At 46.6% G+C, this 24,080-nt stretch overlaps 1 protein-coding gene across 1 annotated transcript in view; it reads right to left on the bottom strand.

Annotated features, from left to right (window-relative positions):
- The window catches only part of Ubl4b (ubiquitin like 4B), a 38,331-nt gene extending 24,490 nt beyond the window's left edge, over positions 1-13,841 (bottom strand). The window contains exons 1-2 of the mRNA XM_090333960.1: positions 13,663-13,841; positions 13,242-13,538 (exon numbers count right to left, since the gene is read on the bottom strand). Coding sequence (XP_090190086.1) covers positions 13,242-13,538; positions 13,663-13,675 — 310 coding nt within the window. The 5' untranslated portion in view covers positions 13,676-13,841. The remainder of the gene's footprint in view (positions 1-13,241; positions 13,539-13,662) is intronic.
- Between the last annotated feature and the right edge of the window lie 10,239 nt (positions 13,842-24,080).

Below are 24,080 nucleotides of genomic sequence, written 5' to 3'. Positions count from 1 at the left end.
AAAAGACTCTTAGCTCCAATTAGCTAACATAAGTTGGAGCTGGTGGTGTGGCTCTTATGGTGGAGCACTAGCATTGAGTGGAAAAGCTAAGGGGCAGTACCTAGGCCCTGAGTTCAAATCCCATTGCAGGGGAAGGGAAGAGAAAGAAAGGGAAGGGAGAAAGAAAAGTAGCATGGAGTCTCCTCAACCTCTATATATGTCCCCAGGTACAGGGAGATTTTCTTAAAGACAGAGAAGGGAAAGGAAGTGAGGGAGTGAGGGAAGAAAAAAAGTAGGGTGGTAGAAATAGGGAGATAAGGAAAAATGGGGATGGGAGACACTGACATTACTTTCCTGGAGGAAGAGGCAAGGAAGAAAGAGGAGAGGAAGACAGTGAGATTGCTCTTCTGTGCTAGAGCCTGAAGAGTGTATAAATACATTTCCCAAACTCCTTTGCAGCTAGAGTCCACATAGGACTCAGTTTCCCTAAGAAAATTTCTGTCTAAACCTTGTGGGGAGGGGATAGTTAGAAGACAACCGAGGGGCTAGGAGTTTGGCCTAGTGGTAGAGTGCGTGCCTAGCATGCGTGAAGACCTGGGTTCAATTCCTTGGTACCACATACATAGAAAAAAGTCGAGTGGTGCCAAGGCTCAAGTGGTAGAGCTCTAGGTTTCAGAGGAAGAGAAGAAGAAGGAGGAGGAGGAGGAGGAAGAGGAGGACGACGACGACAACTGAGTGAGGCTAAGGGGGATTAAGTCTCCTGGACCAACTATGAGATGTTTCTAGGTAACTGGACAGCAGGACAGTATTTCCACAGGTCTGTCTTGTGGGAAACTCAGGCATTTCTCCAAGCTGTGACCTTCCAAGACTGTACAAAATACCTAATGTTATTTAATGAATTCCTTTCCATGTAAATGGGAGCTGTTGTCCCCAATTTAGAATAGTACTTCATAGCACAAGAGATTCTCGGTGAGAACCTCCTAAAGGTAATGAGAATCTGGGACTGGCTTTGTGAATACGCTGCCTTTTGAGATCACAGAGGGCCTGGTCAACATCAGAAACAGCAGACAGCTCATCCTGAACAGTTATGTGGCATCTGAGGCCACCACATAAATGTTACTGGAGGTACTGGCAGAGTGAGCAGCTCCTAAAGACATTCTTTTTTTAAATTTCTTTTTTTTATAGTGTGTTATGAAGGATTTCAAAAAGCACAAAAATAATGTAGCCTGATCAACCCCCAGGCACCCATCTTCACCCAGTTTCCACGTTCCACACTACCATTCCAGCCTTACTGCAGCTGGCTGTGGCCCACTTCACTGTTTTTCTGAAGAAAATTGAATCCATCACTTGTATGCATTTCTAAGGAATTACAGTTTTGTTTCTTTTTGTGCTGATACCAGAGCTTGAAATCAGGGCCTTGTGTTCTTCTTGCTTAACTTTTTTTGTTGTTGTTGGTCGTGGGGCTTGGACTCTGGGCCTGGACACTGCCCTTGATCTCTTGAGCTCAAGGCTATTACCCTACCCCTTGAGCCATAGCTCCACTTCCAGTTATCTGGTGGTTAATTGGAGATAAGAGTCTCTTGGTCTTTAGTGCTGGGGCTGGCTTTGAACCATGATCTTCAGATCTCCTGAGTAGCTAGGATTACAGGTATGAGCCACTAGCATCTGGTTCTAATGGATGATTTTTGAAAAACACAACCATAATACTACCACTTCATGTTTTTAAAAATTGACACAATTCTTCAATACTATCAGATATCCAGTGTGTATACAAGTTTTTTAGTTATCTTGGCTTTTTAAGAACAGTGAGATGCTGAAACATAAGAATCAGGATTCAAGCCAGCCTGGGCAGTAAAGTCCATGAAACTCTTGTCAGCAATTAACCACCAATGAGTCAGAAGTGGATCTGTGGCTCCAGTGGTAAAGATCAGTTTTGATTTAAAAAAAAAAAGAAAAAGTTAAGTTTGATTTTAATTATATTCTAAAACTTATGTGCCAGTGATTGTATATAGAGATTCCTTTCTTGAATACTTTGTTAAACATGCCATTTGAAATATGATGTAAAAAAATCAGTGTTAATAAAATCTTTTAATAAAAAATCATATAAAAAGAAAAAAAAGCTAAGACACAGGGGCTGGGAGTTTGGCCTAGTGGTAGAGTGCTCCCCTAGCATGCATGAAGCCCTGGATTTGATTCCTCAGTACCACATACACAGATAAGGCTGAAAGTAGCTCTGTGGTTCAAGTGGCAGGGTGCTAGCATTGGGCAAAAAGTGTCCAAGGACAGTGCCCAGGCCCTGAGTTCAAGCCCTAGGACTGGCAAAAAAAAAAAAGGAAGAAGAAGAAGCTAAGAGACAGTACCAAGACCCTAAGTTTAAGCTCTACTACAGAAACACACACACAACCAGCTTATTCAAATATATGTTTCCAGAACTCCTTTTCAGCTAAAGTTCCATTGCATCTTAACTTCTCCAAAGCAGACATGCTACATGTGACTTATATGTTAAACAGGACAGATGAGCAGTGGCTCTTCGGGGTGTTATTGGGCACATTGATGTTCCCTGGGGCATCTACCTGTGATGGGGACTCTGTGTCCTCATTTCTGGAACCACAGGACTATGCAGCAGATGGGGTGTCAGTGGCATGTCTTGGCCACAGTGCTCTAGTTAAGTGTCCAAACTTGGCTTCCCAGAAATCCTGAAACCCATTACCTCCTTGCAATGGATTTTTTTTTTTGGTAGTGGGGCTTGAACTCTGACTGGGCCTGAGCACTATCCCTAAACTCCTCACCTCAAGGCTAGCACTCTATCCCTGAAGCTACAGCACCAATTCCACTTTTCTGGTGGTTAATTGGAGATGAGTCTCATGGACTTCCATCGTGGGGTGGCTTTGAAATGTGATCCTCAGATCTCAGCCTCCTGAATAGCTAGGATTATACACGTGAGCCACTGATGCCCAGCTACGAGGGATTCATTTGTGCATAGACTGGTCAGAATGGATTCTGTTGGCTGCAATAAAGAGTGTGTGTGATGAAAATAAACCTTAATTCTGCATCCCACTTTAGAGCTGACAAGGCACTGGCATTGCCATTACCTGTGGGTATCTACATGATTTTGCAGGAGTTTCATTGTCCTTATTTAACATATGATCTCCTAGAGGGCCAAAGAGAACCAAGGGGCCAACCCAAAGTCTTACGAGGCTTCAGATTCCATGCAAATTCAGAGACTACTGTTCCCTTGAGGAAGGCCTTCCTTCATATCCCAGGGAGATATGCTGTTAACCCACAAATAGGAGATAAGGCTAAGGTGGACAGGCAATCAGGCAGCACAGAGAGATGTAATCTGGAAAAAGACTCCCCTCTCTCTGGACTTAAGATGACCTGCCCACCTCAAGCTCCCCTGCCCAGTGGGTCAGATATAGGTCTGTCCTGGAGCCCAGTATCTCTCCCTTTAGCAACAGGAGAGTGCTGCAGTGTAACTAGAAAGAAAAACACAAGCTGCCTACCTGGAGCCCTGCCCTGATTCAGCCACCTTAGCCCCATGGCATTTCTTGTTAAAAAAAGAAGAATTTATTAACATTGATTTTTACATCATATTTCAAATGACGTGTTTAACAAACAAGTATTCAAGACCATGGCATTTCTTGGTGTGGGTATGTAGAAGGGGGTGTGCTTAAAATTGGTCAAGGAACTAGAGTAAAGGGCTTCAGGAGATAGAATACTCTAGCTTCTCCAGCACAATACTGTCCAAGATTAAGAAGCTGCAGTTGCCAGGCCTGGTGGCTCATACCTGTAATCCTAGCTATTCAGGAGGCTGAGAACTGAAGATAGCGTTTCAAAGCTAGCCTGGGCAGGAAAATTCATTAGGTTCTTATCTCCAATTAAGCAGCAAAAAGCCAGAACTAGAGGTGTGGCTTCAGTGGTAGGGTATCAGCCCTGAATGAAGAGCCCAAGACCCTTAATTCAAGCCCCAGTACAGACAGGCACAATAGAAGAAGAAGAGGAGGAGGAGGAGAAGGAGGAGGAGGAGGAGGAGGAGGAGGAGGAGGAGGAGGAGGAGGAGGAGGAGGAGGAGGAGGAGGAGGAGGAAGAGGAGGAGGTTGCAGTGGCCTGAAGTTGTCTGGATGGCAGGAGACAGCAGGGGACCCCAAGAGCTTCCATCCTGCCCCTTCTGAGGGACAGGCATTTTGATCCTGGGGTCTGAGACTCATAAATAACTTCCTAGGCTATGACATCCAGTGATGGCTGGCTGGCAAGGCAGACAGGGCAGCAGACCTGGCCCACTGCAGTGGGCTATGACAGGTTTACAGCCTGGAGGCCCGCAGTAGTTACCTTGATTTATTACCTTTCTGCAATGGCAGTGGGAGCCGCCAAAGGCTGCCAGTGAGCCCTTAAATCACTGCCCTGGGAAAGGCTGTTGAAGGGAGTGGGTAGGAGCCCGCCTGGAGGCTGGAGCTTCCTCTGGCTCCTCAGGTTACAGTCTTTTCTAGAGGGGGATTTACAATCCCAGACCCCAGCAGAGCTTCTTTCTCACACACACACACACACACACACACACACACACACACACACACACACGCATGTGCGCCAAGAGCCAGGAGCTGAACCAAGAGAATGCAGGTGCCCAGTGCCAGTTTGGCTGGCCTAGGCAGAGCCACATGGAGAACAAGCAGGAACCCTATACTGAACACAGGTGCTCAGTCACTGTGTGAGTACCTGGCTGGGCTGTCCCCATCCCTGCCTGCATGCCCATCTGCAAGCAAGGCCCCTCTAGTGCAGTTCATTGTGCCCTTTCTCAGGAGATGTGCCTTGTCTGTTCGGCAACATATATTAGCAAAAAGTGCATGCCTGCAACTCCATGCCGCTGTACTCTAGTGTCAGGCTGCCTCTACGTTCCTCTGAATTAGTCTGGGAGAGGAACATATCGAAAGGAGTGGGCTGCTGGTCCCTGTTTATGCCTGCTCACAGGGTAAGTCTGGGACATTAAGTGAGAAAGAGAATATGCAGGATGGCAAGGAGAAGAGCCACTGGCTGTGGTGATGGGTTATCCAAAGGCAGCCAGGCACCTGGGGCTCATATCTGTAATTCTAGCTACTAAGGAAGTGGATATTAGAAGGATCACAGATCTTGTCTAACCCAGGCAAAAATGTTCATGAGAGCACATCTCAACCAGTAACTGGGCTCGGCGGTATGTGCCTGTCACTCTCACACTCCAGAGACTGAGATTTGGAGGATCAAGGTTCCAAAGCCAGCCTAGGTAACACACACACACACACACACACACACACACACACACACACACACACACACACCCAGAAATCACCTCAACAGAAAAATGCTGTACATGGCAGCACATGCCTGTAATTCCCAACAGTAGTGCAAAGTGTAAAAATGGGATGATCTTTGTATGGCATGCCTGAACAAAAAGCAAGACCTTTTGAGCTCAAAAATAACCATACCTGGGCCGGGAGTTTGGCCTAGTGGTTAAAGTGCTTGCCTAGCATGCATGAAGACCCGGGTTCGATTCCTCGGTACCACATACATAGAAAAAAGCCGGAAGTGGTGCTGAGGCTCAAGTGGTAGAGCTCTAGCCTTGAGAAAGTCCAAGGACAGTGCTCAGGCCCTGAGCTCAAGCCCAGGACTGGCAAAAAAAAAAAAAAAAAAAATAACCATGCCTGTAATCCTAGCTGCTCAAGAGGCTAAGATCTGAGGATTAAAGTTCAAAGGCTCTGATCACCAATTCACCAGGCAAAAGCAGGAAGTAGAGGTGTGCTCAAGTAATAGGGCTAAGGAACAACACCCAAGCCTGAGTTCAAGCCTCAGTACTGGCCCCCTACAACAATAAAGGCTGGAGTCATGGCCCAAGAGAACTACAGTAAAGCTCTGAGTTCAAAAGAAAGAGGAAAAGAAAGAAGGAAAGAAGGAAGGGAGGGAGGGAAGAAGTGAGGAAGAGACAACTCATGTTGACTGGAAAAGATGGGAGCTACAAAAAAGATGGGAGCTAAAAGAGGGTGGGCAGGGGTGAGTGGGAAGAGATATAAAGCAGAGATGATAGATAGATAGATAGATAGATAGATAGATAGATAGATAGATAAAAGAAAGCATCCAGTTGTCTGTACAGTGCAGCCAAACTGGGCCCAAATATGGTGAGGGATCATGATGAGGAAGATGTGCATGTGGTAGAGAAGCAGAAAGGACAGGGAGGGGAGGAAGGTGATCTGGGAGGGGAGCAGTAGGTTCCCCACAGCAGCCAGTGGGGAACACCATATGCTCAGAGGGCACCCGGACCTGGGCTTGGCACTTATACCACTGTAGCAACCTCCATGAACGACAGCTGGCTCAGCAGCAGGACCCATGGCAGCTCCTCTACCATAGGCTGGCAGCCATCCAATCCTAGCCCAGAGTACAAGGGAGCATAGGGCAAGTAAGGCAAATGTTGGAGTGTTCCATTAGCACATGAATAGGGGGCTCCACCCTCAGACGTGTGTGAGCTGATATGTGTGCAAGTACCTGGAAAAGCCTCATCAGCACTGATGCCCAAATGTGTGCACACATGTGGCATCACCATGTGTCTGAACACCTCCTCGTGGACTCATGGACACTTTTGTACTGATCACGCCATGCACCATTTTAAGAGGTTTAAGTTGGTCTTGTCACCTCTTCCTGTAACCCTAGCAGCTCCTCAGCTTGATTCTGCAAGTCTTCCCCTATCTGTCCTTCAATTTGCACAGTAGGATTGTCTGACAAGTTACTGGGGTAGGATGGGTTAGCTCAGCCCCAGAAATCTGAGCCCTGAAACACAAGATCTTGTCCTTTTGATGCTGACAATGGTATTGGGCCACAGTACACACCTCCCTGTGGGTCTCAGATATTGGAGTGTGCCTGTGTGTTTGACTGTGCCCTTTGGGGTATGCCTGTTTCCAAAAGTCAAAGCTACAAAACGCAGATTGTGTGGCCAGGAGTTTGGCCTAGTGGTACAGTGCTTGCCTAGCATGCATGAAGACCCAGCTTTGATTCCTTGATACATAGAAAAGGCCAGACGTGGTGCTGTGGCTCAAATGGTAGAGCTCTAGCCTTGAGAAAGCCCAGGGACAGTGCTCAGGCCATGAGTTCAAGCCCTACAACTGGCAAAAAAAAAAAAAAAAGTTCAGATTGTGGGTATGCTGAGCCAAGTAACAAATCGCCAGATATGACATGTGGACCCCTCTAGAGGTCAGGAAAAATCCCCCAGATGCTCCCCTGACTGTGGCCTCACCCAATTCCCATCCTTCACCAGTTCAAACACAGCCACTGCCATGAAGCCTCCTGGAGACATAGTGGGCAGTGGCCACTTTCTTTCTCTGTGCTGCCAAAGCCCTGGGCTGAACAGAACACTGTAGTTGGTTCATTATCAATGACTTCATACATGCAAAAGTATACAGCAACACAGCCAGTACTTTCTGCTGTGAGGAAACTCCATTTCACCAAACCTCCTGATACCTACATTTTTGTATAACTTTCCCATTTGAGTACAGAAAGAACCTGTGACTTTCTTCTGATAAGATCTGGTCTTGGTGATGGGATTTTGCACCCATAATTAATTACATTACTTTGAATAGAACTTGGTCTTGCCCACTGTCTTGTTCTACAGATTGTCCTGATAAAGCCAGGCACTGGTAGCTCACACCTATAATCCTAGCAACTCAGAAGGCTGAGATCGGAGAATCAGAATTTGAAGCCAGCCCCAGCTGTAACGTCCATGAGACTCTTATCTCCAACAAACTGCTCAGAAAAGGCCAAACGTGGTGCTGTGGCTCAAGTGGTAGAATGCTAGCCTCGAGAAAACAAATTGTCCTTATAGGCTTAGTAAGAGGTCATGTCAGAAAAGCAAGTCCCTCGGTCCTACAACAGCGTGAACTCTGTCAACAACCGTCACTGGGTTTAGAAGTAGATGCTTTCCCTATCCAGCCTGCAGATAAGAACACAACCCAGTCAGTGCCTTCACTACCTGAGAGTCTAAGCCGCAGACACTAAACTACTGAACTATGAGATAATGTGTGTTAGGCTGTTCAAATCGCAGTTATTTCTTCTGCTGTAATAGAAAACTAATACCTATGTACATACCACTTGATATATCTTTCCTCAATTGCATTTCTCTTCTTACCAAGCAAATGTTTCTTAATATTCTCCTAGGCAAGTATTCTTCAATAGCACCTGCATTAATGCTTTGAATGATTTCAAGCTTTTTTCCTCTTTTTGGTGATAGGAGGTTGGAACTCAACATCTCATACGAATTAAGCCAGTGTTCTACAAGTTGAGCCATACTCCAGCTCATCTAGTTTTAGTTGTTATTTTTCCAGGCTAGGCTATCATGTTTCTACCCAGGGCTGACTTTGGATTGTAATCTTACCATCTCTGTCTTCTGAGTAGCTGAAATTATACGCTTATACTACCATGCCCAACCTGCTTCATACTTTCTTTATAATTTGGTAGCAACCTAACCTGACATCTCACCCCTGCTCATCCCTAACAAGTTCTTGTCAGCCTAGGACATCAGCAGTTCATGTCTGTGACTTAATGCCAACCAACATAGAACTTTAGCACCATAAGGTCCTTTGAAAATCCATTAAGAAAGTGGAAGAAGGGGTGACATTGTCCAAAAAGAAATGTATTCATTACTTGACTTATAAAATAGTAACTCCTCTGTACACCACCTTAATAATAATCATAAAATTATATTCTTAAAGATTCATTTAGTCTCTTCTATCTTTCAATGAAAAGAGTCTTTTCCAGAGAAAAGAAACAACTTGGGGGCAGGGAGTTTGGCCTAGTGGTAGAATGCTCGCCTAGCATGGGTTTGATTCCTCCATACCAGATACAAAGAAAAGCTGGAAGTGGTGCTGTGGCTCAAGTGGCAGAGCACTAGCCTTGAGGAAAAAGCCCAAGGACAGTGCTCAGGCCCTGAGTTCAAGCCCCAGAACTGGCAAAAAAAAGAAAAAGAAAAAGAAACAACTTTCTCAAACTCTAGGCAAATAAGAGAGACAAAATGGATCCCAGGCCTTCACCTAGCTCAGGGCTATCCACGCTGAACATCAGCTATCATACTTATTCAGGTCTTGGCCCAATCCTTCCATACTACACTGAGATCCTATTAGCCAGAAGAAGGTCATATTCAAAGTTACATCACACAAAAACTTGGATGCTAGGAGGTGGAGCTCAAAGAGGAAGGAGGGAAGAAGGCTCCTCCTGGCTTCTCCACTCCAGTCAGTAGGTGTCATTACATTCTGTATGTTCTTTGGCCATTATGTGTTTTTGTCAAATTGGTCTTGATAAGAAAGTCTAGACAGAACCCTTCTGAGCATCTGTTTATCCCAGCACTGTTTCTCCCAGCTATATACACACACACACACACACACACACACACACACACACACACACACACACACATATCCAACCATATACAGATATATCCAACCAGACATATATATTATATATATATATATATATATTAGCACTGAATCCAGGAGAGCTTACAACATTTATTATGGCCTTTCCCACACTGATATTTTTCATTTTGAAAAAAAATAAATGCTGTGTTCAAGTTCACTAAGTCCCAGATGTGACATGGAAGCTGAGCATTCCACCCTCATCCCTCAGTCCCCTAATGGAACCTCTCTTCACACATGGGAGGTGCCCTGGGGCCTGCCAGTCCCATCTGGTACCCATCCATTTCCATAGTGTTGCCACGACTTCCCTCAGGCATCTCACTGGGGCTGCTGGCTTCTCTGAGGAAGCACAGCCTTGCCCTCCGCTTTCTTTCATCCATGCCCCCTTTCCTCAGTTTAAAACAGCTGGAAGCTTTCTAAGGCAATGTCTCACTTAATCCTGAACAAGGAGGGGTGAAAGCAGACAGGACTGTGGCTTGCTTCTAAAATCAGACACCCAGTGTCTCCAGAGCCCTGAAAACCTATAAGCGTCTTCTTATAAGCATGTAAGTCTATAGAGAGTTTTTACCCCCAGGAAAGCATTCCCTGCTCAGTCATTTAGAACTAGTAGAAAGCAGTCGGGAATGGTGGCATATTCCAGTAGTGCCAACACACAGGAGGCTGAGATAGGAAGATCTAGAGTTTGAGCCCAGCCTGGGCTACAAAGCAACACATAGAGATCTACGAACAAAGCAATGTATCTCTCAATCATATCCCAACTAGGGGTTTCCGACAAGCCTCACCTGCTCACCATACTATTCTCTGGAGATGGCATAGAGTATCTACTCTCTGCTTAGGAGACGAGAGGCCTCATCTATCAACCCAAGTGCCTGCACATAGTAGGAGGCATGTGGGCTAGATGTTGGTATCCCTCCCCAACTCCAAATTCATATGTTGAAACTTTCCTTAGTGTGACAGCATTAAGAGGTGGGTCTTTGGGAGCACTGGTGGCTCACGCCTGCAACACTAGCAATTCAGGAGGCTGGGATCTGAGGATTGCAAGTTCAAAACCTGCCAGGGCAAAAAAGTCTATGAGACCCTTATCTCCAATTAACCAGCAGAAAGCCAGAAGTGGAAGTATTGCTCAATGGAAAGGTACCAGCCTTAAAAAAGCTGAAGGAACAAAGTCCTGAGTTCAAGCCTCTGTACCAGCACACACACACACAAATAAATAAAAAAGAGGTAGGTCTTAGCAAAAGTGATCAAGTCATAGGGCTCTACTATCAGGATCAGGATTTGCCCTTATAAAAGAGATGGAAGGGAGAATGTCTGCTATCTCCCCTGTGAAGACACACAGAAGGCATCAACAAAGAGGAACGGGTTCTTCCAACACACTCAATTTGGTGGCAGCTTGATCTTGGCTCTCCTAGACTCCAGAATTGTAAGCAGTGCATTTCTGCTATTTACGAAAGGTATTTTGTTACAATTGCTCACACAGACTAATACCGATACCCATAAATAAAGGACTGATAAAAATGGTATATGAGGGGCTGGGAAGGTGGCTTAGTGGTAGAGTACTTGCTTAGCATTCCTGAAGCCCTGGGTTCAAATTCCTTGGTACCAAATAATCAAAGGTGGCATATAAACTACACTATACCTGTTTCCACCTCAAAGGCTTTGGTCAGGGTCCATCAGGGTGTTAGTCTGCAGATAATGGAGGGGGCCAGGATGAGGTGCCTAACTTCTCTGTGAACTGGAAACCCTGGCTGGCCTGAGATGCCTCCTATTTGGGCATCATTGTCATCTGTAGGGACATATATGCCCTTCTATGGTAGGGAAAGGATGCTGGTAAGAGCTATCTGCCCAAGACTTCAAATTAAAAAAGAACATTGACCCCTATTCCGATTGTCCCCACCCCCCAGGAGGCAAAGCAGAGAAGGGAACAGAGATTCTCAAGCTGAGTCACTGGCTTGAAATAAGCTGAGAGTCTTCATAGAATGGAGACCCATGGACTAAGGTTCTCCATACCTACTAGGATTTTTTAGGAGCTTTAGTTCTTAGTATACACCCTCTGTCTTCCCTGTTACTAGGTGATCCAATAGAGCACAAAATTTATCACCCTATAAGGAGGAGCTCTAGGTTGCACAAAATCATCTCAGGAGAAGTGACAAACCCATACAAGCGTATTCCTTGTCTTGGGTGCCCAGGTTTCCAGGGGAGGGGACAGGGCAGGGTGGCCCTGGAGAAGGACAGTCAGCAGTGGAAGAACTGACACTTTTCTTCTTTTGATTTGGAACTTGAGAACTCTCCCTGCCCTGCTGGAGAGAAGCAGCAGGGAGGTTGCCTGCCCCGGTCCACTCCCTTGGCCAACCCTGACAGTGCCTCTAGCCAGAGAAAACAAAAGACTTCCCTGCCCTTCATGCCAGCCTCCCTCAGCAAAAGGAATAAAATGGACCACTTATTTTTATCACTCACAGATTTCCTGGGAAATGGGCTATTAGTTCCCCTAATGTAAAGATAATAGGCTTGTCCCCCCTGGCAAATGGCACTGTCCCAGCACAAATACACACTCATAATGCTGCCAGGACTGCCTGAGTGATGCTGAAGGGCCCAGGAGCAGGAGTGGGACCTGCACTGGAACCCTGGAGCTTCCTGGACTCAACCTCACCCCTGGGTGCCAAGTCCTTGGACAGTCTTGTGCAAATGATAGGGGATTTTATGCTCAAAACCACTTGAGGGTCCAGGAGTTTGGCCTACTGGTACAGTGCTTGCCTAGCATGCACAAAAACCCAGGTTCAATTCCTCAGTACTACATACATATAAAAAGTGGAAGTGGTACTGTGGCTCAAGTAGAAGAGCTCTACACTAGAAAAAGCCCAAGGACAGTGCTTAGGCCGTGAGTTCAAACCCAGGACTAGTTAAAAAAAAAAACACTTGAGCCATAGCTCCAATCCCAGTTACTCAGGAGGCTGAGATTTGATGATCACAATTCAAGGCTAGCCCAGGCAGGAAAGCACATGAGGCTTTTACTCCAATTAACCACCAAAAATCCAGAAGTAGTTGAGTTAAAAAAAAAAAAACTAAGGGGCATTGCCCAAGACCTGAGTTCAAGTCCCAGTAAACATGCACACATGCACGCACGCGCATACATGCACACACATAGTCCAAGGGCTTGGTACTACCTGATGATCGGCCAGGAGCAATGGGGTACGATTCTATTCATATTGCCTAAAGCCCTTCTAAAGGTATAGCTATGCCTCTGAAAGCCTCAGGCCTAGCTCATAGTAGGCCCTCCCCGCAACTCCTTCCTCTGCTGCGCTTGTTCCTGAAACTGTGGAAGGTAATGCAGAAGGACAGCAGGGACAGCCTGACCTAGAGGACAGGGGACCACTTCCCTGACATCCTCTTCTCTCAGTCATTAGAGGCTGAGCGTATGTGCCTAGGTCTAAGGATAAGGACTGTCTTGCTGTCCTGAAAAAAAAAAAAGGGCTTTGTCTAGAGCCACAGAGATTCTGGGACTTGCTTGGACGGAGTTGCACTATCCAAGATGGAGACACAGCCTTCGACTGTCCCTTCCGGCTGCTTTAGGCCATCAGAACTCATCTAGGAGATAGGGATGGAGGTAGGTTCGTTATGAATTTCAAAAGGAGGACACAAGCTTAACTAAGGGACAGAGGGACTCTCCAGCTACTTCGAAGGCTCAAAAAGAAGGACAAATGCATCTTAACAGTTATGTAAAAGTCACCAGAAAACATGAAAGGTCAGGTCAGAATTTTAGGGCTAGGCTGTTTATTGATGAACCTCACGTGCGTCCACCTCCTCCTCCTGCTCCTCCTCCACCTCCTGCTCTTCCTCCTCCACCTCCATCTCCTCCTTCTCCTTTCTGCTGAATCTCTGAAACCCCATCCTGGGGCTCCTCAGCAGGCTTCATGGACTGCTGCTCTGCCAAGAGACAGCACGCAAGCTGTTCCAGGGCCTCCAGGCTCAGCTGTTGCAGACGCTCCTCGTGCTCCTGCCTCAGCAGTTGCAATATTGCCTTGGCATCCTGGGGCCTGAAATGTTTGGCTAGGATCTGATCCAGCTGGTGCCACAAGGGCTGGGGCTTCTCCAAGCGCTTCATGGTGATGTTGGTGGAAGCATTGGGCGGGATGCTGTAGTCTGAAAGACACTTACCATTAGCCAAGAGCTGGCCACAGAACAGCAGATACTGCTGCTTCTTAGGCACCTACTGCTCCTCAGACACTAACTTCTTTAGCATAGCCACACTCTCTTTCCCTGATACCTTCAGGCTGCATCTCCGGTCTAAGAGGAGCTTAGCAGTGAGGAACATGAGGCCAGGGAGGAATCAGGAGGGATCCATGTTCTGGGAACTGCCTTGAAGTTTGGCTCAGGAGAAGGTAACTCTAGTATATACTGGCCAAGGAAACCAATGGCCCAGCCCAGGTGGGCAGCTACTGGCTAGTGTCCAGTGATGTCACAATGTGGTCAGAGAGTTCATCTCTAGAAGGGGCAGGGCAGTGTGTAGGCATGGAACATCCATCCTCCCTGAGAAGAATGAAGGGAGAGGAGAAAAACAAAAGGGGCCAGGAAAGAAAATGTAGGACTGGAAGAAAGAAAAGTGGGGATAACAAGTTGAAAAGAACAAGCTGGTAAAGGAAATGACACCTGGGCATTAGGTATCTACTCTGTACCAGGAACTGCACCCAAAGAGAACCTGAAGTTTTCAGACCAGTGACAGCTAATTTTGATCCAGGGACTTTCTGTCAGTTGCTTCCTAAACCATCCTTGTTGCTTCCTGGAAGCAGAAACTGGCATGGGATTTGGCTACAAGTATGTAGGTGATCCAGGAGGCACCACAGAGAGAGTAAGGAAAGGAGATGAGGGAGGAAATGAGAAAGGCCTACACCCATGAGCAAGCTGCCAGCAACCCAGAGCCGTGCCTCCTTGAGAAGCTCTGACCCTGGGCTTGTGTGAATCCATGTCACCTCTCTGGCTCTCCTGGTCTCCAGATGTACAGAATATGCCCAGTGACCTGGGAAAAGCCTTGGGCAGGGATGTATATGTTTCTGCAGTCAAAGTTATAATGCCTTTATGAATATGCATGCTTACGTCATTTCTCACCTATTGCTTGAGTGTGGGGGGTGCATGGTGAGGGGGTGGAAGAAGAAGAGGGAGGCAGAAAGAATATTGGAATTTGATGCTAATGGCTCACACCTGTAATTCTAGCAATTCAGGAGGCTGAGATCTGAGAAACCAATATGGGCTGGATTATACATGAGAGACTGTTATCTCCAATTAACCATCAAAAGTCATAATAAGCTATAAGCTGGTCCTGGTGCTTGAACTCCCCCTGGGTTCTGTTCCTGAGCTTTTCTGCTCAAGGCTAGAGCCCTGCCGCTTGAGCCACGCCTCCATTCCTGGCTTTTGGGTGGTTAATTGGACATAAGAGTCTCCTGGACTTTCCTGCTATTCAAAGTATAATCCTCAAGTCTCAGCCTCCTTAGAAGCTGGGATCACAGGCATGAGCCACGAGCACCAAGCTTCCCAGTGTTGTTTTATTTCATCAGCATGACCTTCAAGGTGGGCACTGCCGTGATGTGACCTGCCAAAGGAGAAAGTAGGTACTGGGCTTAATCCTACAATAAGCAGGAACACAGAGCTGTGTCTTCCCTATAGCCTTCTGAACCCACATCTGCTCATGTGCCAGGTACAAGACAGATGCCACTTCAGAGGTGAATAAGGGACAGGACCCTGGCTGGTCTTCTGCTGGATTAGCATTTCACACTGCGTTTGGCGGTTTTCAGTGTAACCTGTCTCATGGAAGGCAGAGAGGAGGGCCTCTGTTTAGAAGAGAACAAGCTTGCAGAAGAGTGGGATAACATCCCACAGCAGATGGGCTGATTTCATCGGGAATCCTATCAAGCCTCCCCAATATTCTGTGCTCATGTACTATGCTCACCTTCCCCTCTGCCACGCCTCCCTCCTACCTGACCACCTTGTGTTTTCCCACCAATCTGAACACAGGACCCAGGCTCTCACCTCCCTCCACCTGTGGCTCTGAACTTGTGGCTCTTCTCTTTCATCGAGCCCACTTCCTTGGGTCACATTCATTCATGCCATAGTCACGGGAGCTTCCTAAAATTAAAATCGTGTCACTCAGATGAGTAGCACCATTTTTTTTTACCAGTCCTGGGGCATGAACTAAGGACCTTGGTGCTGTCTCTATGCTTTTTTGCTCAAGGCTAACACATCTGAGCCACAGTTCCACTTCCATTTGTTGTTGTTTGTTTGTTTGTGTGGTTAGAGATAAGAATCCCCAAGATTTTCCTACTGGGGCTAGATTTGAACCACAATCCTCAGATCCCAGCCTCCTGAATAGCTAAGATGACAGGCATGAGCCACCAGCACCCAGCACATCACCACTTGGGGATCATAAATAGCCCCCACTCCAGGCACACCAACCTGCTCGTGCCTCTGCATGTCTGTCCCGTTTGATTTCTCCCATCTCATTCTTCGAAATTCTGCTGTAAAATCATCGCCATACATAACAACATGTGAAGAATTTTATGTATCTACATACAAACTCACGGAAGAATGGTATACTTAGAGGAAGACTTTAATAGTGTGATTCCTCTGAACAATGAACAAACGGTTTAACAAAATGAATACCAGGAAGCAGAAACATGTATGATGAGGGGGCAATGAGAGGGGGGCACACAAATGGAGGGAGGAAAGATGAGAAAAATGTAGCCATTATACTCAACGCACATTATGTAAAAGTTGAACTATGTAACTTTAGAGTAGGCGTGGAGGAGGAAAGATTCAAAGATGCAAACCTGATTTATGGAAATGAAATGTCTTTGGACATCTACTTAAATTTCGAGAGAGAGAGAGAGAGAGAGAGACAGAGACAGAGACAGAGACAGAGACAGAGACAGAGACAGAGAGAAAGACAGAGATCCTGTTGCTATGGGCTCTGGTGGTTCATACCTGCAATCCTAGCTACTTAGGGCTTAGATCTGAGGATCATGACTCAAAGCCAGTCCAGGCAGCAAAGTCTGTGAGATTCTTGTCTCCAATTAACCACCAGGAAACTGGAAGTGGCACTGTGGCTAAAAGACTGGAGTGCTATCCTTGAGCTTTTCAAGAATAGCACTAAGGCCTGAAGTTCAAGACCCATGATCACAAAAACAACAAAAACCAACCCCTGGTGCTAGTGACTCATGCCTGTAATTCTAGATACTTAGGAGGCTGAGATTGATGGATAGAGGTTTGACTTAATCTCCAATCAACTAAAAAAGTCAGAAGTAGATCTGTGGCTCAAGTGGTAGAGTACAAGCCTTGAGCAAAAAAGCCCAGGGAGGGCCAGGAGTTTGGCCTACTGGTAGAGTGCTTGCCTCACATGCATGAAGATCAGGGTTCGATTCCTCGGTCCCACGTACATAAAAAAGCCAGAAGTGGTGCTGTAACTCAAGTGGCAGAGTGCTGGCCTTGAAGAAAAAGCCCAAGGATAGTGCTCAGGCCCTGAGTTCAAGCTCCAGGACTGAGGGAAAAAAAAAAAAACAGAGACAGCACCTAGACCCTAAGTTCAAGCCCCAGGGTCAGCATAGACATATGTATAAAAATTTACCCTCATCATGAAGCCTTCTCTTTTCCCAGTCCTTAGAAGAGGTAACCCAATCAATCCATCTTTGTGCACAGCAATGGCTGGAATACACTTGTATCAACGCTTCTACTCAATCCTATCCCTCTCAGAGGCAGGGACTGAGTCTCATCCAGCTATAGATCCCCTGCCTCTAGAGGGAGCCTGGCGCCACACTTTGAACACACAACTGACAAAGGTTCAATTTAGATGTGCAGAGCCCTGTCAGAGCAGGTTAGACCCAGTACCACAGGTTGTGGAAACATATAAGCCAATGTACAACCTCTCTCACCCTACCTTCTCCCCTGGAGAGATGAAAATCCAAAAATACATAAAAAGAGAAATCAGAAAATGATTCCAATCTTTACCAAAGGATTTTCTATAGTATATCTTTAAATATCCAACCTCCTCAGTGTATTTAAAATAAGATTTAATTTGAATATATACACACAGTGGTGGACTAGACCAGGAAATTCCATGATGGAGATGCAGAGCTTCTGTACAGAGGGAGAAGATGGAACAGGGAGGTTTCTCTGGGGCCATTTCCAGTGCTTCCAATGCTTGAAGGACACACCCTGTGGTAAACAAGCCATTGGATAGAGAGGATAGGGTCATCCTGAATGAGTTGCTGGATCAGACCTCACTTAGGCTTCCTAGAAGGAGGAGTTTGAGTAGTCTTCTCTAGGGCACAGAAGAAAATAGGACAAGGGGGGAAATGGCCTCTAATTTCTCCCCAGGCCATAGATCTTCTAATTAAAGAAGAGCATGAAGCAAGATGAAGCCAGCTGTCTGCCTCCAGTCTATACCCCACAAAACATGTGGCTAGTGAAGTTCCTCTCACCTAACTAGGCCTCCTTCTGTCCCTTAGAATATCTACACACCTGGGCCTCTCCCTGACATACCATCTACTGAGCTGGGCCTTTCTCCTCACACCAGCTAAGCCCTCCTTATACACCACTTGCCCAACCACCAGCTATCCAGACACTGGAAGCCTATGAAGTATATGTTTTGGGCTCATAGAAGCACATGAGAGATGGGCCCAGATGACTCTCACCTGTCATCCTAGCTACTTAGGAAGCTGACAGTCAGGGAAGTCGAATGCTTATGAGATTCCTATTTCTAATTAACCACCTAAAGGATAGAAGCAGAGGTGTCACTCATGTGAGCCAGCCTTGAGCAAAAAAGCTAAGGGACAGTGTCAAGCCCCCAGGTTCAAGCCCCAGTACTAGAAGAAACAACAAAAATGGAAGAAAGAAAAAGTAAAAAGCATGAGCCACGGGCCAGGCTTCTTCTCTCCATGGCCAATGACCACATGCAAGCCATTGACCTATAGTAGGCTTTGAGGCCACATCTACACTTTCCCAACCAAGCTGTCTGGTCTAGGGATCGCCAGTTAGTGTTCAGAAACTGTGAAGATAGATGCATATGAATTAGTAGTGTCCAGAGAAGCTGAGAGAAATAGCTATTACTCAACCCCTGCCTCTGAGCCCTGGAGTCCCAACTACACTCCCAAGAGAAGCACCTTGCTGGACCATCAAATTGTATTTGGAGCTTGCAAGTTTCCTAAGTTTCCCCAATATAATTGTTTGTCTTCATTATGCAATTAACAGGAGAAAATAACATTATGTAATCAGAGCATGCAATCTGACAATGACTGCCATCATTAGCGGAGAAGACTGTCTGGAATGAGTGAGTCTGTGACTTGAGGGAAAGGAAGGAATATGTGCAGAAGGCATGAGCAGTTACAGACTTGGATCTCTCTCAAAAACTAATGTCATTTGAAAAATGATGAAAAAGTCAGTGTTAATAAAATCGTTCAATAAAAAGAATTTCACTTGGGTACAAATGGCTCACGCCTATAATCCTAGCTACTCAGGAGGCTGAGATCTGAGGATCAAAGCTTGAAGCCAGCCCTGGCAGGAAAGTCCATGAGATTCTTCAATGAACCACCAAAAGGCTAGAAGAGGAGCTGTGGCTCAAGTGGTACAGAGCCAGCCTCACTAGGAACCTGACTCAGTGTCTAATAAATGGGTAAATGGGGTGAAATAGCCCTTTGGAACAGGCCTTGTGAGCTCCTGGCACACTTTGCAAAGCTCTGATAGGGTTGCCTGAACATCACAGTGTACTTCCCAAAATAAAAGCCAAAAGTCTAGCTACTGGCCTCGGACCTGTCTTGTCTGAATCTCATTTTGTTTTTCTTTCTAATGGGATCACTGCCCCAAGCTCTTTCACAGAGTTGCAGCTCAAACCAGATCAGGCTCCCTGGAATCTAATACAGCGCCTAACACATAGAGATATTAAATGCAGGATTTAATTTATAAATGCAAATAGAAGTTCCTACTCTCACATACTTAATTGTCAGAGAAAGTCTATTTGTACAGTGATGCCTAAAATAAGACTGCCCAGAGTCCCTGCCTGCACAGGTAGCCAGCAGAGTTAGCTGCAGTTAGTCCTGGACAGGGGAAGGCAGGGGCAGCCAAGAGGGCTCCAGGCTGGGGAGTTTATGGCCACTCCCTGGGGCTGAGTGAAAGGCTCATTAGGAAGTTGAGTTATGGTCTCTACCCATCTCACTCCCTAGAAAGTTCTCAAGTTATTGAACTTGAATGATGTCAGGCTGGCCTTGTAGGCAAAACCTGCCAGAAAGGGAAAAGCAAGACAGACATGGAAACAGCAGGGAGGGCAAGAAGGACAGCATGTAAGAAAGCCAGTGACCCTCAGCAGGGAGACCAGGGAGGGAGATGGAGGGAAAGAACAGAGCAGAGGAGCAGCATGAGGGGAGAAGTAAGGAAAGAAAAGAAGCAAGGGAAGGACAGTTCATGCGAAGTATAATAAACACCCCTGCAGGCTACCCGTATGAGAACATGTTCCTTTTCCCCTCTTTTGTGGAGTCTGGTAAAAGTTCATGGGAAAGGGTGGGCAAAGAGAGCAGAATTTATCCTGGAAGTGTTTATCCCAGAAAGACTGAGAGCCTGCAACTGCAGCATTATGCTCTCCGCTGCCTCCACTCTCCAGAAGCCCCTGCCCAACAGTAAACATTGGCCTTTCCTATGTCACTTCGTGTGGCTGTCACCAGGAACTCTGCCTTTGAGGAGGCTCAAAATTGAACAGGTAGCTCTTTTTCATATATTTTTATTCCAATTAATAGAAGGGTTACATTATATTCACCAGATAGAAGATGCATTACTTCACATACATTGATACCCTTTCTCCTCTCTTGGTCCCCATTTCCCTCCCCCCACCCCCACCCTCATCTTGTTTCCCCCGCCTCCCATATTGAACAGGTAGCTCTTTACAGAATTAGAACAGACCTTGGACCACAGGAGCCCAGGAACCCTAAGTTACCATCTCAAACCTGCTCACTCATGTGCTCTCTCTTTCCTCTGTTTCCTCTCTCTCTCTCCCTCATCTCCCTCCCTCTTCCCTTCTCCCTTTCTTCCTCTTTCCCTCCCTCCCTTGGTCCCTTGTGCTCTCCTCTCTCCTCACCCCCCCCTCCTTTGTGTGTGTGTGTGTGTGTGTGTGTGTGTGTGTGTGTGTGTGTGTGTGTGTGTGTGTGAACTGAGGGCCTCATATACTCTCACTGGGCTTTTTCACTCAAGGATGACATAATAGCACTTGAACCACATCTCCATTTCTGGATTTTTGCTGGTTAACTGGAGCTAAGAGTCTCTCAGATCTATCTGCCCAGGCTGGCTTCAAACCTCCATCTTCAGATCTCAGCCTCCTGAGTAGCTAGAATTATAGGCATGAACCATCAGCAACCACCACCAGATCAGCATCTGTCCAGGTCTCTGTTATCCCCAGAGCCCTAGAGAAGTCAAACTCTTTAACTGTAGCCACTCCTAAGCAATGGCACTGGAAGCGAGCAACACTCCCACCTTCTGGAAAAATGAGGATGTAGCATGCTGTGACCACTAGATGTCACTAGTGACCTCCCTGGCCAGCTCCTGGTGCTGCTGCTAACTAAGCAGGCCTGTGCCTTGAGCACACAGGACTCTTGCTCTAGATCTCAAGGGGAAGTCAGCCCTCTCCTCCACAGATTGCTTTCCATCCCCTGCCCAGCCATTGCCAGCTATGCTTGAGGCACAGACATCAAGGCATACCGTGAGCATCGGTGCTAGGCCGGGTACAGAGGTCCTGGAGCTGAGGCAGCCCCTGGTGTGAATGGTGACCCAACTAAGGATGTTTCAACTGACCAGCACAGGGCTATCTCCCCCACCCTTCTGCTTGCTGGACTGACAGAGGTAATTTATTGTAGTCTGTAGCCCTGGTACTGTGTCACATACTGAACACTCGAAGCAGTTTAGCATAATTATAACACCTCAAGGAACCAAGATTCAGCAGGACAGACAAAAGGGAATGAGGGGCAGACTCAGATTTCCTGAATCTGGAACTAGTCATTCATCCATAAGCCTACATCTATCTACATAGGCTCCACAAATATTCCTTGCACATTAAATGTGTGCCAGGCATTTGTACTACGACCCTAGGGAGTCAGTTCTGCGCAGCAGATTTTCCATGAACAAGATTGTGAGTGCTCAGACTAGAATTGGATCTGGCAGGTGGAACCCCAGAGGAGCATGGAAACAGGGAGAGGAATTGCTTTCCTCTTCACTAGTAGCAGGAGGCACAGGTGTGAGAAGCCAGGTCCAGGAAGGGAACTTAGGCAGGACAGTCAGCTTCTTGGGGTCCTTCTATGCTGGCTAGAGGGACTGACTGTGAAAACCTCTCTTCTAGACAAACAAGAGTAGGAAAGCCCTCCAGGAGCTGTGGTGGCCCCACACAGCCGGGTCTTTGAGGACACATAGGAAGCTGCTTTTCCTCATTTGGGGGCAGGGGACAGGGAGCAAGTTGTTGAAGAGCCTGGGCAGGTAAGGTCGGGGCCTGGTGGCATGGACCAGGCCAAGCATCTGGGGCAAATCATTTTTCACTGGGATAGGTGCCTTCTAACTCACCACATGTGAGGAACACAGCTCTTCTTTGAGTTCTTTTCAACAGGCTTCCTGGAAAAATCTATCATCTTGTCATAGATGCAGCCATAAGAAGAAAGAGTTTTATGTAACTTTTTAAATTAGCATACATTAGTTGTACATGGGAAGTTGTGCAGTGACATTCCCACACATGTAAACAATGTACCTCCACCAATCTCACCCCTTCTTCTGCTTTCCCCCATCCTACCTCTCCTTCCTAAAGCTATTTCAACCCGTTTCATTATGCTATTCTCTTATACACAAGTAAACTACATCTACCATGTTCAAACTCTTCCACCTGCTTGGTTAGCCCTCGAAGAAGAAAGACTTAGTCACATCTAAAGCAGGGTGAGTGAGACATCCTGGCTCAGGCAGAATGATGGCTAACTACAGAGACTTAACTGAGGACCTAGCGTTAGCAACTCCCCTACTCCCACCCTGAAATTGGCTTTGATGAATGTTCCCCTCCCTCCCTCCAAGGTGACTATTCTTTGAAGGTTGTGTCATCAACCTAAGTGACAAGGCTCATTCACGAAGCAGCAGAGATAAGAAGTGATACTTTATAAACAAAGGAAAAGCTGGGCCAATGGGTCACACCTATAATCCTAGCTACTCAGGAGGCTGAGATCTGTGGATCACAATTTGAAGCCAAATCAGGCAGGAAAGTCCAAGAGACTCAACTCCAATTAACCATCAAAAAGCCAGAAGTGGAGCTATGGCTCAAGTGGTAGAGGGCTAAGCCATGAGCACAAAAGGTTAAGATACAGCACCTAGGCCCTGAATTCAAGTCCCAAGACTCATGGCCCCCCCCCAAAAAAAATTGCTATCCTCTGCCTCTACACCCAAGCAGTGAGAAAGTTTCTGTCCCAAGTCCTCACACAGCTTCATAGTGGCTGGGTATCTTTATGAATGGAAATCCCTGTTAAATTTTCAGATGACCACTGAGTTCTGTGTCACTCAATGGCCCATAGTTTTAACCAAAACACTTGCTGTAGTTGATGCTGTCTATGGCTGAGAACCAAATGACAATCTGAGGTCCTCAATCTGTGGAGACATCAGAAGACAGGAAACCACCCAGGGTCAAACTTCATGAAAGGATTAGCCAAGGATTGTCATACCCACGTGGGCATTTGTATTTAAGGATAGACCTGCTTCTAAATTAAGCAGCCAGAACTGAGACTTTAAGTTCCAGCAATATCTGAATAATTGCATCCTCTTAAGGTAACCCCTTGCCAAAAGTAGATGTACAATAAATACTTGAGAAGGTTGGATGGAGAACAAGGGTAAGCTGGACACTGGTATCTCACACCTATAACCCTACCTACTCAGGAGGCTGAGATCTGAAGATCATGGTTCAAAACCAGCCTTAGCAGGAAAGTCTGAGAGATTCTCTTATCTTCAATTTTCTAGCAAAAAGCCAGTAGAGAAGGAGTGGCTGCCAGCCTTGAGCAATAATGCTAAGGCACAATGTCCAGGACCTGAATTCAAACTCCAGTACTAACACACACACACACACACACACACACACACACACACACACACACACAGAGTGATCTGTAACTAGACTGAGACCCCCTGGGTTGTGATTTTCAGAGGGAAAAGGCTGCTGAAAGAGCAAAAAGCTAGCACCTGGAGGGGTGTCTTGCTAATTGCCAGCCCATTGGAGAGAGGTTTTTCACACCCATAGATGCTAGAGAGAATGCCCTCCAGGAGAGGAACTGGCCCCACACCCAGGGAAGTGTGGCAAAATGGCCATGGGGAGCCATGTGTGGGGAGTGGTCCCCAAGGCCCCAGCCAAGTTTCTGGGCCCCAGATGAAAAGTGAATCACTGGTTCCCCCTGGAGGGGAGTAGTCAGTCACCCTGTAAAAGTTTATTTTTATACATGTCTGATCTATTTCACATCCGCTCAGATATTTTGACACATATACAGGAAATGTAACTCTCCCCCATATGGCAGTGTTTGGTTGGCCGGACCTGGGGAAACTCAATAGGGTCACAAGGGAGCAGAGGGGGATAGCAGCATCAGGGAAAAATGCCAGAGGCCTGAGGCCCCATGGGCACCTGGGGCCAGTGGGGGTGGGGACAGAGGT

The sequence above is a fragment of the Megascapheus bottae genome, chromosome 6 (genome assembly GCF_031878675.1).
Source record: "Megascapheus bottae isolate mThoBot1 chromosome 6, mThoBot2.hap1, whole genome shotgun sequence".
Taxonomy (NCBI): domain Eukaryota; kingdom Metazoa; phylum Chordata; class Mammalia; order Rodentia; family Geomyidae; genus Megascapheus; species Megascapheus bottae.
This window is presented reverse-complemented; position numbering and strand designations above follow the sequence as displayed.